This window comes from Somniosus microcephalus, chromosome 8, assembly GCF_052327205.1.
Source record: "Somniosus microcephalus isolate GS21.2 chromosome 8, FLI_Smic_1.0, whole genome shotgun sequence".
NCBI classification, from domain to species: domain Eukaryota; kingdom Metazoa; phylum Chordata; class Chondrichthyes; order Squaliformes; family Somniosidae; genus Somniosus; species Somniosus microcephalus.
In genome coordinates, this window is record NC_140994.1 from 93443766 (window position 1) to 93461843 (window position 18078).

General features: G+C 43.7%; 1 protein-coding gene across 24 annotated transcripts in view; it reads left to right on the forward strand.

The window, feature by feature from the left end:
* The window catches only part of mypn (myopalladin), an 828299-nt gene that overhangs the window by 401480 nt on the left and 408741 nt on the right, over positions 1–18078 (forward strand). For all 24 annotated transcript variants that reach the window (XR_015079259.1, XR_015079260.1, XM_085994999.1 and 21 more), the window contains 2 exons: positions 10757–10898; positions 15560–15583. Coding sequence is in view for 22 of the 24 variants with exons in the window: in XM_085994999.1 (XP_085851125.1) it covers positions 10757–10898; positions 15560–15583 (166 nt within the window). In the remaining 2 variants the exon portion in view is untranslated. The remainder of the gene's footprint in view (positions 1–10756; positions 10899–15559; positions 15584–18078) is intronic.

An 18078-nucleotide genomic window follows, 5' to 3' on the forward strand; every position in this document is an offset into this window, starting at 1 on the left:
ACACAACGTCAAGTCCTCAGTTTCCACAGTCCAATGGACTAGTGGAAAAATCGGTCCAGACAGTGAAAAGACTGATGTACAAGGCAAAAGACAGTGGAACTGACTTCTACCAGGGCATGCTTGTATACCACACAATGTCGCTCGAGTGTGGTAAGTCACCAGCCCAACTCCTTATGGGACGTCGGCTAAGGTCAAACCTACCCATCCCGGAGAACCTCCTGAAAACAAAAGAGGGGGAGAAAATGAGGAAGTTCAAAGAACAACAGAAAGAAAAGCAAACGTACTACTATGACAGAGGAACACAAAACCTACCTGAACTCCACACTGGTGACCAAGTAAGGTTCAAAGACAAAACAAACATATGGACTCAGAAGGGAACTGTCCTGAGTGAAGTTCAACCAAGATCATACACCATTCAGACAGATGAGGGTGCTGTTCTGAGAAGAAATCGTCGGGATCTTCTCATGGGACCAGCCACAGCAACTCAAAAGACTGATACTGTTGAACAACCTGATCACACAGCTGAGAAATCATCATCTGAGGCAACAACTCAGATTCAAGGACAATCAATCAGAAAATCCTCAAGACACGTGAAGCCTCCTGAGAGACTCATTGAGCAAATTTAAGGACTCTTGTTATAGAAGGAAGTAATGTTATCTTATTCTTTCTTCAAGTTCTAGTGTATTTACATATTTCATGTGAACACACAAAGCAAGGTTAAAAAACCTTGATCATGATAATGATAATGTAAGTTCATTAAGTGTTACAGTTAAAATGCAGATTAATACAAAGAAAACATGTTGTTAGTTAAAAGTAAAATACTTCTGTTTTAAGAAAGGGAGATGTAATGATATCAGCAAATAGTGATGGTATTTGCCTGTTTGATTATGATGCCTTACCAGCATGTTTGCCTGATTGATTACTTATGTCTGACCAGCAGAGGGCATGTGAGAGACAAGCAGTTGAGTTTAGTTTTGGTTTCGCTTTAGATGGATTTCTAGCATGGTGTCTCCTGTAAGGCTGTTAACCAGAGTTGAACAAACTTTAGATTAAAAGACATTCTCTTTCATAAATGTCTCGTCATTGATCCCACATACAAATCGATACAAGCGCCTCGCATTTAACTTGTCTTCCAGGTTTAGCCCTGGCCGGCCGGGTTTCCCAGGCCTCGGGAAACCCGGCAGCTCAACGGAGGCGAGGGCAGCTTTGGGGTAAAGGTAAGTGCCCTTACAGCACTGCTTGTGGGCCAGGAGGAGCAGGAGTGTTTCCTCCCAGCCCACCAAGCTACCTTCTTCCCTGCCAGCAGCACCCCCCTGTCCCCTCCAAAGACCCCCACCCCAAGATCTGGGATTGGACCCCACCCCCGGAATACAATCCCCCCCCTCGGGGATCGGATCCCCAAGATCCCGAGCCCCCCCACATGCTCCCATTAACGCAGAAGCAGCTCCCTTACCTGCTCCTGCGGCCTCCTCCACAGGCTTCCCCGCCCAACAGGGAGCCAAGCATGTCAATCAGGCTGGCTTCCGGGTGTTAAGTATGTGTATTGTATTGAACAATTAACACAAAGACTTAAACGTATAACTCAAACAGGTCTTTACTGGTTGGAGGTAGGGACTACACTGAATACAAGATTACTGCACAGTGCTTATATACCGGTGTGTTCACCCCCGGTATTACGTCTACAGCAGCCCGAGAAAGTAGTACATCTCTTAAGGTGGAACAGGCTTAAGCTCTCTTAAGGTGGAACAGGTTACATACACAACACTCCTCCCTTCTTAGCTTTATAGTCATCCCCCCATTTAACATAACGTAATAACATATATACATATATAACTTCATGTTTAACGTAACATATCACAGATTCAGTCTCTGCGGAAAACAGTTCACAGATTCAATCTCTGTGGTGTAGTCGGTTCACGTTACTCATTCAATAGTCCTTTCATGGATTTAACAGCTTGAACTTCCGAACTGATTTGGCTCCGTTCGGAGGGACCACGTGTGTGATCTGGTAGAGGTGATAATGGTTCAGATGGGTCATCCTCTGTTTTTACTTTTCCGTTTCTGCTTCTTGGAGACTCTCTGGGCTCCATTGTCAGCTGCCACAGCTGCCAGCTGCATGCGCAGTTCCTCCTTCTCTTCCTCCTGTTTCCGTCGTAGAGCCAGCTTCTCCCGGTGTTCCGTAGACTTTTGGTGCTCCTCCATGATTTCTGCACTTTGGGAGTCGAAGTTACAAGCTGGGCAGGACAGGACATCGTAATATTCGGTGTCGTCCACCAGGTCATAGTAATATTCGGTGTCGTCCACCAGGTCATAGTAATATTCGGTGTCGTCCTGAGCTAGACCAGTGAGAGGGTCGTCTATTTCCTCCATACCCAGCTGGACGTTAGCCAGCTCTTGTTCCAAATCCAGACATCTTTCCTGAAGAGACTTCTTCATGTGTACCTCTGCATCCAGCTTTTTCTGGGCTTTCAGCAAGTCGTTTACTAGTGACCTCATTTGTGATTTTAATACTTCAACTTCCTTTGGAGATTGATTGGTCGGACTATGCAATCCCTCTACCGGAGCAGCTGTTTCAGCGGTCTGTTGTTCTACATTGACGTGAGTCAGCGTACTTTTGGCATCCAATGGCTGCTCTGTTGCAGTCGTTTCAGTCTGTGTCGTCACATCAGCCATCTCAATGACTTTTGAGAGCTCCGAACCCCTTCCCTTTGAAGATCGCAGCTCGTGTTCAAGTTTTTCCCATTTCAGAGTCTTGTCCCTCAGCATATGAAGGAGTTGGCTGACCGTTAACTCTTCTGACACCAGATTATGGCACGCACCTTCAGAACCTGAATCAGCTTTGATTCGTTCGGCCTCCTCGCGCAGATGGTTGGTGTGCTCCTGCTCCATTTTCTCCATCAGTTGCTTCTGTTGCCTTTCCAGATTCTCCCACTCTGTAACAAAGAACTTTTTTATTTCATTCATCTCTTGCTCAAAACGGCGAATCATTTGTTCTAATTGCTGTTGTAGTTTGAAATGGAGTTGAGTTCGAGCCCAGTGGCCCTCAAAAATGTGCATATCAGTAGACTTGACAGACTCAGAATTCTCTGTTAATCTGTGTTGTTGTTGCTCAGTGGAATTTTGTGCTGAAACTTTGTCTTTTGCACATGGGTTGGTCTTACCATCATCAGTTCTAGAGTCTGGGCTGATTATCTGCACCGAGTTCTCATTCTTTATGGCTTTTAGCGAATGCCAGTCCATATTTATGTTTCTAAACCACTCCCGGCCTAGTAGTGGTGGACCTCCCTCCGGTAGCACATATAAGTCCATTATTTGACTTCCTTCGCCCTTGTTGGCCAGTGCAACCTTTATTGTCCCGATGGGGTACACTCTCTGCCCCGTGTAGGTTGTCAATATAATCTCCGTATCCTGTAGGGGAATATGTTGGAATAACCTTCTGTAATGGATAGCACATTCAGTGAGTTGGTCACACCGCAGGTAAAGGCTAGCTCAGACAGTAAATGGGTGACCAAAAGGCAGGGTAAAGGCAGGAAGGTAGTGCAGGAGTCACCTGCGGTCATCTCCCTCCAAAACAGGTTTACCGTTTTGGGTACTGTTGGGGGAGATGACTTATCAGGGGAAGGCACCAGCAGCCAGGTTCAGGGCACCATGACTGGCTCTGCTGCACAGAAGGGCGGGAAAAAGAGGGATAGGGCTATAGTGATAGGGGATTCAATTGTAAGGGGGATAGATAGGAGTTTCTGTGGCCGAGACCGAGACTCCAAGATGGTATGTTGCCTCCCTGGTGCACGGGTCAAGGATGTCTCGGAGCGGGTGCAGAGCATTCTGAAGGGGGAGGGGGATCAGCCAGTTGTCGTGGTACATGTAGGTACCAACGATGTAGGTAAAAAGAGGGAGGAGGTCCTACAAGCTGAATTTAGGGAGTTAGGAGCTAAATTGAAAAGTAGGACCTCAAAGGTAGTAATCTCTGGATTGCTACCAGTGCCACGAGCTAATAAGTTTAGAGAGAGTAAGATAGATAAGCTAAATACGTGGCTTGAGCAGTGGTGCAAGGGAGAGGGATTTAAATTCTTGAGGCATTGGAACCAGTTCTTGGGGAGGAGTGACCTGTACCAAGGGGACGGTCTACACCTGAACTGTGAGGGAGCCGATGTCCTCGGGGTAATATTTTCTAGGGCGGTTCGGGAGGATTTAAACTAATTTGGCAGGGGGATGGGAACCTAGGTAGTGGAAAAGAGGGAAGTCATATGAAGTCAGAAATAGATGGTAGAAAGGTGAGAAGCAATAAGCAAAGGAGAGAAACACAAAGGGCCAAACTAATTCATAATGAGAGTGTGAAAAAAGCAAGCCTGAAGGCTTTGTATCTTAATGCTAGAAGCATTAGGAACAAGGTGGATGAATTAGTTGTGGAAATAGAGGTAAACAAGTATGATTTGATTGGGATTACAGAAACGTGGCTGCAGGGTGGGCAAGGCTGGGAACTTAACATCCAGGGATATACAATATTTAGGAAGGATCGGCAAAAAGGTAGGGGAGGTGGGGTAGCATTGCTGGTAAAGGAGGGGATTAATGCAATGGAAAGGAAGGATATTAACTCGGATGAAACGGAATCTGTATGGGTAGAAATGAGAAATAGCAAGGGGAGGAAAACGTTAGTGGGTGTGATATATAGGCCTCCAAATAGTAATATGGAGGTGAGGGAAGGCATAAAAAGGGAAATTAGAGAAGCGTGCGATAAGAGCACAGCTGTCATCATGGGTGACTTTAATTTACATATTGATTGGACTACCCAAATTAGTAAAAATTCTGAGGAGGAGGAATTCCTGGAATGTTTTCGGGACGGTTATCTGGACCAATATGTCGAGGAGCCGACTCGAGATCAGGCCATTTTAGACTGGGTATTGTGCAATGAGAAGGGACTTATCAGCAATCTTCTTGTACGAGGCCCCTTGGGTCAGAGCGATCATAATATGATCGAGCTCTCAGTCGAGATGGAGAGTGAGGAAATTGAATCAGAGACTAAGGTCCAGAACTTAAATAAAGGGAATTACGAGGGTATGAGACGGGAATTGGGTAAGATTGATTGGGTGGTGTTTCTGGGGGGATTGACAGTGGAGAGACAATGGCAAGCATTCAAAGATAGAATGGAAGAATTCCAGAACATGTTTATACCGGTTTGGCATAAAAATAAACCTAAAAAGGTGACTCAACCGTGGATAACGAGGGAAATTAGGGACAGCATAAAATCAAAAAAAAGGGCATATCAACTGGCAAAAAAAAGCACCAGACCGGAAGATTGGGGGCAGTACAGGATACAGCAAAAGAGGACAAAGGGATTAATCAGGAAGGGGAAAATAGAATACGAAAGTAAACTTGCAGCAAACATAAAGACAGACTGCAAAAGCTTTTATCGGTATATCAGGAGGAAAAGACTGGTAAAATCCCAAGTCGGTCCCTTGCAGTCCGATTCGGGAGAATATATAATGGAGAATAAGGAAATGGCAGACCAATTAAACTCATACTTTGGTTCTGTATTCACAAAGGAGGACACAAATAACCTCCCAGGAATATCGGCAAACATAGGGACTAATGAGAGGGAGGAGCTGACAGAAATTAGTATCTCTAGGGATATGGTGTTGGGTAAGTTGAGGGGACTGAAGGCCGACAAATCCCCGGGGCCTGATAAACTACATCCTAGGGTACTTAAGGAGGTGGCCCTGGAGATAGCAGATGCTCTAAGGATCATCTTCCGGAACTCCATTGACTCGGGAACAGTACCCGTGGATTGGAGGGTAGCTAATGTTACCCCAATATTTAAAAAGGGGGGTAGAGAGAAAGCAGGGAATTATAGACCAGTAAGCCTTACATCGGTTGTGGGCAAAATGCTAGAGTCCATTATTAAGGATAAAATAGCGGAGCACTTGACAAATGGGGAAAGGATCGGACAGAGTCAACATGGATTTACAAAGGGTAAATCGTGTTTGACTAATCTGCTGGAATTTTTTGAGGAAGTAACTGGTAAAATAGATGGGGGAGAGCCAGTGGATGTGGTGTACCTTGACTTCCAGAAAGCCTTCGATAAGGTTCCACACAAAAGATTATCATGCAAAATTAAGGCTCATGGGATTGGGGGCAAAGTATTAACGTGGATAGAGAACTGGCTGGCGGATAGAAAACAGAGAGTTGGAATAAACGGCTCGTTTTCGGAGTGGCAGGCAGTGACCAGCGGGGTGCCGCAAGGATCTGTCCTGGGACCCCAGCTGTTCACAATATATATAAATGATCTGGATCAGGGAATTGGATGCAATATTTCCAAATTCGCTGACGACACTAAACTAGGAGGAGGGGTGGGCTCTGATGAGGATGTCAGGAGGCTACAGTGCGATTTGGACAGGTTGGGGGAATGGGCAGATACGTGGCAGATGCACTATAATGTGGATAAATGCGAGGTTATCCACTTTGGGGGTAAAAACAGGAGGGTAGATTATTATCTAAATGGCAATAGATTGGGAGATGGGGAAGTGCAGAGGGACCTGGGTGTTCTTGTGCACCAGTCACTGAAGGAGAGCATGCAGGTGCAACAGGCGATCAAGAAGGCAAATGGTATGTTGGCCTTCATATCAAGGGGGTTCGAGTATAGGAATAGGGATACCTTACTACAGCTGTACAAGGTGCTGGTGAGACCGCATCTGGAGTATTGTGTACAGTTTTGGTCGCCCCATCTGCGGAAGGATGTTCTTGCCATGGAAAGAGTGCAACGGCGATTCACCAGGCTGATACCTGGAATGGCGGGAATGACCTACGAAGAGAGATTAAATAGTTTGGGCTTGTACTCACTGGAGTTTAGAAGATTGAGAGGGGATCTCATCGAAACATATAAAATTATGGCAGGCCTGGACAGGCTGAATTCAGAGAGAATGTTTCCAATGGCCGGGGAGCACAGAACCAGGGGCCACAGTCTAAAAATAGCGGGCAAATCATTTAAAACAGAGATGAGGAAGAATTTCTTCACTCAAAGAGTGGTGAGCCTGTGGAATTCCCTGCCACAGAGGGCTGTGAAGGCTAATTCAATAAATATTTTCAAGAGAGAATTGGATATATTTCTGAAGGCTAAGGGGATTAAGGGTTACGGAGAAAAGGCGGGGACGGGGTACTGAACTGGTAAGATCAGCTATGATCTCAGACGAAGATCAGCCATGATCTCATTGAATGGCGGAGCAGGCTCGAAGGGCCGAATGGCCTACTCCTGTTCCTATCTCTATGTTTCTATGTTTCTATGTAATCTTTCTTATTCATGACCGACAATGCCGATCCAGTGTCCAATTCCATTTTTACTTGGACTCCTTCTATCTGAAGAGTAACCCAAATTGTCTGGAGGTCTGCACCCTTACCAACGTTGAGTACCCTTAAGCTAGCCAGTTCAATACTGCTTAAGCCAGCCAGTTCATTACTGCTAGCGTCTGAATCGGACTCCTGTTCGGCCACCTTGTGTACCTTTGCGTATTTCCCTTGCGGTGACTTCTTGTTGCTGGTCTTCTTCCCTGACCTGCATACTCTAGCTATATGTCCAAGCTTACCACATGTTCTGCATTCTTGGTTTTTAAACCAACACTGGTTCTGATCATGCGTTGTCTTTCCACAACGATAACATTTAACAGAACTCACACCCAATTTGTGTGCACTGAGCTCCGGTGACCGTAGCTGCATTACTGCCGTGCCTCTCGCTGCGGCTTCGTGTGCTGCTGCCATAGTGACCGCCTTCTCAAGCGTCAGCTCATTCTCCTCGAGCAGTCGCTTTTGTGTATCCTGTTTAAATAAACCACACACAAATTTGTCTCGTAGTGCATCTGTCAGGCCCGTTCGAAACTGGCAATATTTCGCTAATTTACGCAATTCCAGCAAATATTCAGCATTGCTTTCATGCTGTAGCTGCCTTCTGTCGTAAAATTTAAATCGTTCCGCTAGCATCAGCGGCGTGGGGTTTAGATGATCTTTCAGGACAGTAACAATCTCATCGAACGTCTTATCCGCCGGTTCATCTGGTGATAACAGGTGTTTCAATTGCCCGTATGTCTTCGCACCCATTAAATTTAATAATGTTAGTGCTTTATCAGCCTCACGAATTTTATTGGCCTTACAATAATTTTTAACTCGTTCAACATATATGGCCCAATCTTCGATGTCACTATCAAAGTTGCTAATATTCCCGTGTTTAGGCATTGTAGTACTTTATCAGATTTGCAATTTCTCAGATTTTTTTTTTTTACTGCTATCCAAGATGGCGGCTTCCCGCTCTTGCCATCGTCCTCCGCCCACAAAATGGCGGTTTTCCCGCGCTTGGCGGTCTTCACCCGTCCCCCGACGCCGTCTCCCTTCAGCCCCGAGTGCGGCCCTTATCTCCGCCGCGATCGATGGCCCGTGCTTTTCACCGCGGCTCTCGCGCCTTCAGTGTCTGCCGACGCTGCGCCTTTCAGCCCGAGTGCGGCCCTTATCAGGGATTTCGATCGATCGCCCTTCTACCTCCGACTTCCCCCAGCCCTGTCTTTGCAGCCAACGCTGCTTGGCTTACCCACTACCGAGGTTGATAAAGCTGCAGGATGTCTTCTGTCCTCCCGTTTTCAGTCGCTGATGGAGGCTTCAGGGTCCTAATGCCTGTCGCTTCAAGTGGGGTGGTGAGATTTGAAACCTCTCTTCAACGTCCTGTCTGTGGACGAAGCCGCCGTGGAATAACTGCCGCAGGGTAAGAACGTGACTCGTCGCCAGTGTTAAGTATGTGTATTGCATTGAACAATTAACACAAAGACTTAAACGTATAACTCAAACAGGTCTTTGCTGGTTGGAGGTAGGGACTACACTGAATACAAGATTACTGCACAGTGCTTATATACCGGTGTGTTCACCCCCGGTATTACGTCTACAGCAGCCCGAGAAAGTAGTACATCTCTTAAGGTGGAACAGGCTTAAGCTCTCTTAAGGTGGAACAGGTTACATACACAACACCGGGCATGAAACCTATTGAATAAAAAAGATGAACGCTGTGGATTTACATCAAATGGGGAAACCTGCCCGACCAACATGCCTCCATCCCGGTTACTCATTCCGCCCCTGTCAATATTGGGGCCACAATCTCTGGTCTGTAGCTGGAAACTGAAAGGCAGGAGGTCAAGTGTTGCAGTTCGAATACCTAGAGTATCTAGAAAGAAAGGCATGCTAAAGATAACTAAGTCAGCCCATGAAAGGCACAGGATGTGCAATTTATAACATTTTCTCATTTTTTAAGGAGAGAAGTGAGATTGAGTTAAGTAAGTGGAATTTGCTTTGACTGTTACTTTGTATGTTCGCTTGTTGTCTGTGACATAAAGCAGCTTAACAATTCATATGTGGCCTTGTTTCACCAAGTGTTTCGGTCTGCCTTCAGAAGTATTGGAAAAGTGCACCTGAAGGCACGTAAGGAAGATATGTTCCAGTTCAGATCACAAGGTGGTCCTATTGTTACACCCTGGGCACACCATCGTATAATTAGATATTGAGCAATATAGCCACAGTACACCACTCTACCCCAGTTAGTGGGCTAAATTCATCTTATGGGCTAGTATGTTAGCAATGATATTTCCTGTTGTAGCCGCACGCATTTGTGCCTTGACCTAGAATCTCTCGCAGCCTTTATCTGGTTGAAGAGAAAGCGGAACCTCTCTGCTCACTGTTTCAAGCTCAAACTTGCTATAGACTTTCGTTCTCACCTAGAGAAAGAGAGAGAGTGCGAGAGAGAGAGAAAAGAATAATCACTGGCCCTCCCCACAGATTGGTACATGGCACTGTCAAACAATACTACCACTTTGAATGAGGACTCTGCCTGTCATGGCACCTACATTGCATTTTCAGCTAAGACACCTTCTGAGCTCAATGAATGAAACCAATCCAACATTACACATGCAGAAATCTCTCGGAGGTGTTGGAATGTGCTAAAAACCACCCTCCCAATGTTTGAAATTGATTTGGTATAACAATTTTAATGGCTAACCCATTATCCTTTGGGAGTTAACCCACTAAACTCCGAGCCACCACTTTGTTTCAGCGGCTTCAGACTTTTTGCTATCAAATCAGAAAAGTATGCTGGAATTCTGGGAATTAATTCTTTATATCCTGAAACTGATTTAAAAAAATCAGAAATAGATTGCAACTTAACCAAAAAAATCCTTCTATGCCAACTAGGTAAAAATCTCAAAATGTGACAAGGATAGAACTATTTGTCTTGTGCTTGTAGTTATTGAAAATCTGAGATAGTAGATCAGTTTTCAGGGAAAGAAAGAGCTTAAGAAAACACTGAAGAGAGACAAAGTAAAAAAATCACGTAGAACTGGTGTAAAAAAACAGCCTTATGTCATGTCTGTCTATTTATCCATCTAAATATCTATAATCTATTTATCATTTATCTGCATATTTATCGACTCCCAATCTCCCATCTATTATCTATCTAGCTTGCTGTCATCTATTTATCCTTCCATCCATCCAATCCATGTGTTTATTTGAAACATAAATTGGATTAATTTTGCCTGTATTTATCTTTCCCATATACTGCCAGTGCAGTATGACGATAACAGCTGTTTATGATAACAATAATTCAAAGATATTTTATGAACTAAAATATGAAAAGGGCATCTGGGGTACATTTAGACCCTTTTGTAAAGCAGGAATGTAAGTACTTAGCCAAGAAAAAAAATACAGGCTGATAAATTAACATGTACATGATTTGCAGCCGCTGCAAGATGTGACAGCTGCAGAGGGACAGCTGGTCGTATTGGAATGCAGAATGAAAGGAGTACCTTTCCCGAAAATGGAATGGTACAGAGAGGAAACTTTAATAGAAGATTCTCCTGATTTCCGAATCCTGCAAAAAAGTAAGGATTGTTTATTATAGCAGTGGCTAATTAACACAGCAAATTCAAATACTCCTGCCCATTCTGGAATCATTTTGCATTAATTAGAAGGCTATATAGAAAGTTCACTAGGGAGGGATTAATGTACATATCGTTCTGTGTTTGCAAGTTTATAAGTTCAATTCGTAGTGTATTCTGGATAACAAGCTGGGATTTTTGGTTGGGTGGCTTTTATTTAGCCAAAAGTGATTCTGCATGTTTGCTATGGGACAACCAGCTACAGAGGGCTTGGAACAACAAATTTTAAATACAATCAAAATGGAAGCATCTCCAATAAAACATACGTAAGGTTATGCTCACATATGACTTTTTTAAAACACAAGGAGGTAGAAATTGTATAGGATAAAAATAGATAAAGAGGAAGTGCTTAAAAGGTTGGCAGCACTCAAAGTAGAAAAGTCATCTGGTCTGGATGGGATGTGTCCTAGGTTGCTGAGGGAAGTTAGGATGGAACTACGGAGGCTCTGACCACAATCTTCCAATCCTTCTCAGATATGGGAGTGCTGCCAGAGGACTGGAGGATTGCAAATGTTACAACAGTGTTCAAAAAAGGAGAGATGGATAAACCTGGCAACTACAGGCCAGCTAGCCTAATGTCAGTGGTGGGGAAACTTTGAGACAATAATCTGAGACAAAATTAATTGCCACTTGGAAAAATATGGGTTAATAAATGACAACCAGCATGGATTAGTTAAAGGCAAATCATGTTTGACTAAAGTGATTGAGTTCTTTGATAAAGTAACAGAGAGGGTTGATGAAGGTAGTGCGGTTGATGTGTATATAGATTTTCAAAAGGCATTTGATGAAGTACCAAGGGATTAAAGGGACAATGACTTCATGGATATGAAATTGGCTAAGACACAGAAAGCAGAGAGTAGTGGTGAGTGGTTGTTTTTCAGACTGGAGGGAAGTATACTGACCACTGCTGATTTTGATATATATTAATGATCTGGACTTGGGTATAAAGGGCATGATTTCAACATTTGCAGATGACACGAAACTTGGAAATGTAGTAAACAATGAGGAGAATAGTCATAGACTTCAGGAGGACATAGACAGACTGGTGAAATGGGCAGACACATGGCAGATGAAATTTAACCAGAGAAGTGTGAAGTGCTGCATTTTGGTAGGAAGAATGAGGAGAGACAATATAAACTAAATGGTACAATTTTAAAGGGGGTGCAGGAACAGTGAGACCTGGAGATGTAAATACACAAATATTTGAAGGTGACAGGTCAAGTTGAGAAGGCAGTTAAAAAAGCATACAGGACCCATAGCTTTATAAACAGAGGCATAGTGTACAAAAGTAAGGAAATTATGCCAAACCTTTATAAAATCACTGGCTGGGCCTCTCTGGAGTATTGTGTCCAATTCTGGGCACCACACTTTTGGAAGGATGTCAAGGCCATAGAGAGGGTGCAGAGAAAATTCACTAGAATGTTATTAGGGATGCGGGTCTTCAGTTACGTAGAGGACAGGAGAAGCTGGGGTTGTTCTCCTCAGATCAGAAATGTTTATGGGGAGGTTTGAGAGAGGTGTTCAAAATCATGAAAGGTTTTGATAGAGTAAATAAGGAGAAACTGTTTCCAGTGGCAGAAGGGTCGGTAACCAAAGGACACAGACTGAAGATAATTGACAAAAGAACCAGAACTGAGATGAGGAGAATTCTTTTTACACAGCGACTTATGATTATCTGGAATGCACTGCCTGAAAGGGTGGTGGAAGCAGATTCAATGATAACTTTCAAAAGGGAATTGTATAAATACTTGATGGGGAGATATTTGCAGGGTAATGGGGAAAGGGCACAGGCCAAATTGGATAGTTCTTTCAAAGAGTTGGCACAGGCACGATAGGCTGAATGGCTTCCTGTGCTGTATCATTCTATGATTCTTCTTCAGTTGTCGGATGGCCTTTTCAACCTCATGCCGGGCTGGGGTTGTGCTGAGATGGTGGCGGGTAGCATGCTACGGATGGAGTTGAGGACACTCGTGTCGAGGACAGAGTCTCGGTTAAGGAGATCTTCGAATTGCTCCTTCCAGCAGGCACTGACTGCCTCTCTGTCCTTGATGAGTACCTCTCCGTTCTTGGCCCGCAGTGGGGTAGGACCTTGGCTGCTTAGGCCGTAGATGGTCTTGACTGCACTAAAGAATCCACGCACGTCGTGGTTGTCGGCTAGCTGCTGGATCTCCTGTGCTTTCTCCACCCACCATCTGTTCTTTAGGTGGCGAGTTTTTTGTTGGACCTCAGCCTTCAGGCGTCTATAGAGCTGCTTTCTTGCTCTCAAGTTGTGTTGCTGTTTCCAGATCAGGAATGCCTTATGCTTGCAGCTTATTAGCTCCTGGATCTCCTGGTCATTCTCGTCAAACCAGTCTTGGTGTATCCTGGTTGAGTGACCGAGCGTCTCTTCACAGGTGCTGATTATGGAGGCCTTGAGTGCAGACCAGGCGCTGTGGACACTCTGTGTCTCTGCATCACTGGGAATCATCAGGTTGTTTGTGAGGCGCAGGCTGAATAGGGTTTTCTTAGAGGGATCTTTGAGTACTCCAGCATTGATTTTCCTGTGGCATTGTTTCTGTTGCCGCCGCTGTTTTGGGGCTACATTGATGGAGATGACAGAGCGGATTAGGCGGTGGTCTGTCCAGCAGTCGTCAGCTCCTGTCATGGTGCGGGTGATGCGGACATCCTTGCGGTCACTCGCTTGGGCGATGACGTAGTCCAGCAGATGCCAGTGCTTGGAGCGAGGGTGCTGCCATGAAGCCTTGTACTTTTGTACTATAAAAGGCATTGAGAATAGCATCAATCACTTTTGTTTACGTTAATTGTGACTTTCATATTTCTGGTGATTTATAGAAGTTACAACACAGAAGGAGGCCATGCAGCCCATCTTACTTGTGTTGGTGCTGTCTGTTCAGTTGAAGCTATTTACTCTAATGTCATTTTCCCTTTCCTTATATATTATTCCTTTTTAAATACTTGTCACAGTATGATACAGCAGAGAAGGAGGTCATTCTGCCCATCGTGCCTGTGCCGGCTCTTTGGTAGAGCTATTCAATTCATCCCACTCCCCTGCTCTTTCCCCATTGTCCTATAAATTTTTTCTTTTCAAGTATTTATCCAATTCTCTTTTGAAGGTTAATATTGAATCTGCTTCCACCATCCTTTCAGGCAGTGCATTCCAGATTACAGCTCGCTGTGTAAAAAAAATTCTCATCTCAGCTCTGGTTCTTTTGCTAATTATCTTAAATCTGTGTCCTCTGGTTATCGACCCCACTGTCAATGGAATTAGAGTAAATAAGGAGAAACTCTCAAAATCCCCCATAATTTTGAACACCTCTATTAAATCTCTCCATAACTTTCTCAGCTCTAAGGAGAACAACCCCAGCCACTCTATTCCCTCCACATAATTGAAGTCCCTCATCCCTGGTATCATTCTAGTAAATCTCCTTTTCACCTTCTCGAAGGCCTTGACATCCTTCCTAAAGTGTGGTGCCCAGAATTGGACACAATACTCCAGCTGAGGCCGAAACAGTGATTTATAAAGGTTTAATATAACCTCCCTTATTTTATACTCTATTCCTCTGTTTATAAAGGTAAGGATCCTGTAGGCCTTTTTAACAGCCTTATTAACTAGTCCTGTCACATTCCAAGGTGTAGAGCAATAGCAGTAAGGTCTGGGAGCAGACTGTTTGCCGCTGAATCTTCCTGACTCAGCATCATAGAGTCATAATGGCACAGAAGGAGGCCATTCGGCCCATTGAGTCTGCGCCAGCTCTCTGTAGAGCAATCCAGTCAGTCCCATTCCCCTGCTCTATAGTGTAGAGTACTGAGCAGTGAATAAAGTACCAAATAAAAATTGTATCATTGTGAGTCTCACCTTTTTTTCCCAATTTCAGTATCATCTAACAAAACTTCTTCCACCCAGTAAATTAAATCTGTTTTTACCTTAAATTCACTCTTACCATGGTCTTGAGACCCAGTGATATATCATAATCTTGTATAATTATATGGTTCAGCTGCAAGTATATTTATACACTCTGGTCAAGAAGAGTTAGCTGCAAATTATTTTCTAAAAGAATTTGAGGCAGTCACAGTTCAAAGTGTCAAATGGATATAAAGAAAGGAATTAGACCTTTAATTTCATGTTGGTTTCTCATGACCTGCTCCAAGTAACAATCTACAAATTTTCCAATTTTGCAATTAACTCCAGATGACCTCAGGCTGCTGCTATGTACTAAAATTAGATTTGTTGCCTTAAAGAGGAACAACTGATTTGAAGAATTGCACCCCTGCAACAGAATAATACATTGTGCAGTACAGTTGTGTTAAACAATCAGCTGACTTGCTGTGAGCAATGCCACAGGAGGTCCACTAATTAGGATTTGAAATATTTGAAAACATGTCGTTTTGACAACACATTTAAAATATTTTCAAATTTCTAGCATTAAAGCCATTGCCAAATCTTGGGTAGATTTAACTGAATCTAATTTGCAAAGGCTACAATTATGTAAATCTTGACTGTCATTAAATGTTTCCTTTAAAAAAATTGTTGTCCAATTGAAAAAATCCTAATGCACTCATTTTCTCTTACTTTTTCCTTTCCTATTTGCCTGGTATTTATTTAGAGCCACGGTCAATGAGTGATTCAGGTAAGTGTTTGCATATTTTGTGATTCGTCATCATTTTCATTGAGTGGATACTTAGGCAAAGCTAGCCAAAACTAGAAGAGTTCTCAAACTTTTTGCGGGGCGGGGAAATACCATTGTTCCCTGTGTTTTTTTTTGTAAAGTCATTTGTGCAACAACAGGGTAAAACTAGAAACAAATATAACAAGGACAGGGTCTCATAAGCAAGCCTCTAGATTTTTTCTGAAAATGCAGGAAGACTGTGGTACTATCGGCCAAGTCACTATAGTTTTCAAGACCACTGTGAGGTTAGTATTGGTGTATGGTGCAGAGTAATGCTACAGTTATAGTGTAAATGCAGCCTAAATCCAAATACAGTGCCCAAGTTGACAATTGCGTGAAGTGGAGTGAGACTCCCTACATTATAGAGTGAATTTGTACTCCGGTGGTGGGTATGGAAGTCTCACTTGCAGGAGCACAGGTAGGACAATCGGAGGTATCAGAAGGAAGCCATTTGGCCCGTTGTGCCGGTGCTGGCTCTTTGGAAGAGCAGTCGTGCTTAGTCCCACATCCCCGCTTTTTTTCCGTAACTCTGTAAATTCCTCATCCTCAAGTACCCGTCCAACTCCCTTTTAAAATTATTTATGGAATCAGCTTCCACCACCTTTTCAGGTAGAGTGTTCCAGATCCCGACAACTCTCTGATTGAAAAAAATTCTCATCTCCCCTCTAGACTTTTTGCCAATGATTTTGAATCTATGACCTCTGGTTATTGACCCACTCGCCAGAGGGAACAGTTTTCTTTATCTACTCTATCAAAACCTCTCATCATCTTGAAAACCTCTATTAGGTCACCTCTTAACCTTCACTGTTCCAAGGAGAACAGTCCTAACTTTTCCAACCTCTCCTCATAACTGAAGTCCCTCATCCCTGGTAACATCTTGGCAAACCTTCTCTGTACCCTTTCTAAGGCCTTCACATCTTTCCTGAAGTGTGGTGCCCAGAATTGTCCACAATACTCCAGCTGAGCCCTAACCAGTGATTTATACATTTCTAGCATGATCTCTTTGCTTTTATATTCTATTCCTCTATTTATAAACCTAAGTAACCCATATGCTTTTTAACCACCTTATCAACTTGCCCTGCCATTTTTAAGGATTTGTGTACATGGACACAGGTCTCTCTGCTCATCTACACTTCAAAATCGTGTCATTTATACAGGAAACTTTCTGGTATCTGGCACGGACGGGACCGACATGGTGCCGGTTCATCAAAAATTCCGGATAACCAAACGCTATAGTAAAAGATACGGAGCTGAGAGCTCCATATAAAGCAACAAACCCTTCCTCAGCTTCAGAACAATCGGCACAAGTTGTAAGCGTCTCTGTAACTTAGCAACAGCTGCAGCTACACCCTTGCACAGCAACAAATGGAGTAAAAAAAGTAATAAAAGTTACCTGAACCTACTCCTGAATTTTGCCGGTTAACCGACATTTCCAGTTATTTAGGGGCCGGCTAATCGAAAGTTTCCTGTAGTATAGTCTTTCCATATTATTTCTCCCAAAGTGCATCATTTCACACTTCTCCGCATTGAACTCCATCTGCCATGCTTCTGCCCATTTCACCATCCTGTCTATGTCATCCTGAAGCCTATAACTATCCTCATCACTTTTCACTACTTTGCCAAGTTTCATATCATCTGCAAACTTTATAATGCTGCTCCCTATACCCTAGTCTAGGTCGTTTCTAAACATTGAAAAGAGGACCCAAAAGTGACCCTTGGCGAACACCACTGCAGACCACCTCCCAGTTTGAAAAACATCCCTCCACCACCACCCTTTGCTTCCCATCACTGAGCCAATTTCATATCCATGCTGCCACTTTCCCCTTAATTCCATGGGCTCCCATCTTCTTAATAAGCCTCCTGTGTGGCACTTTGTCAAATGCCTTCCAAAAGTCCATATATACATCTACTGCACTACCTTGATCACCCTTCTCTGTTACCTTGTCAAAGAATTCAATCAAGTTAGTCAGACACAATTTGCCTTTAACAAATCCATGCTGGCTCTCCTTGATTCAGCCGTGCCTTTCCAAATGAAAGTTTATTTTGTCCCTGATAATGGTTTCCAATAATTTCCTCACCACCGATGTTAGGCTGACTAGCCTGTAGTTTCTTGGTTTATCCCTCTCCCCTTTCTTGAATAGTGGTATAACATTAGCAACCCTCCAGTCCTCTGGCACTACTCCTGTATCCAATGAAGATTGAAAGATTGTGACCTATGTCTCTGCGATTTCTCCTGCTATCAACCAGGAATTTTCATCGACCACAAGGGGTTTCACTCCATCAATGCACAGCTGGTGTGCAACTACAAGAGGAGATTCATGCAGGTCTCCGCCAGATTCCTTGGCAGCTGTCATGATGCCTTTATACTGCGGCAGTCCAACATTCCAGACCTTTTCCTACCAGGAGACAGATATAAGGGCTAGCTCATTGGAGAAAAGACATACCCCATCAAACTT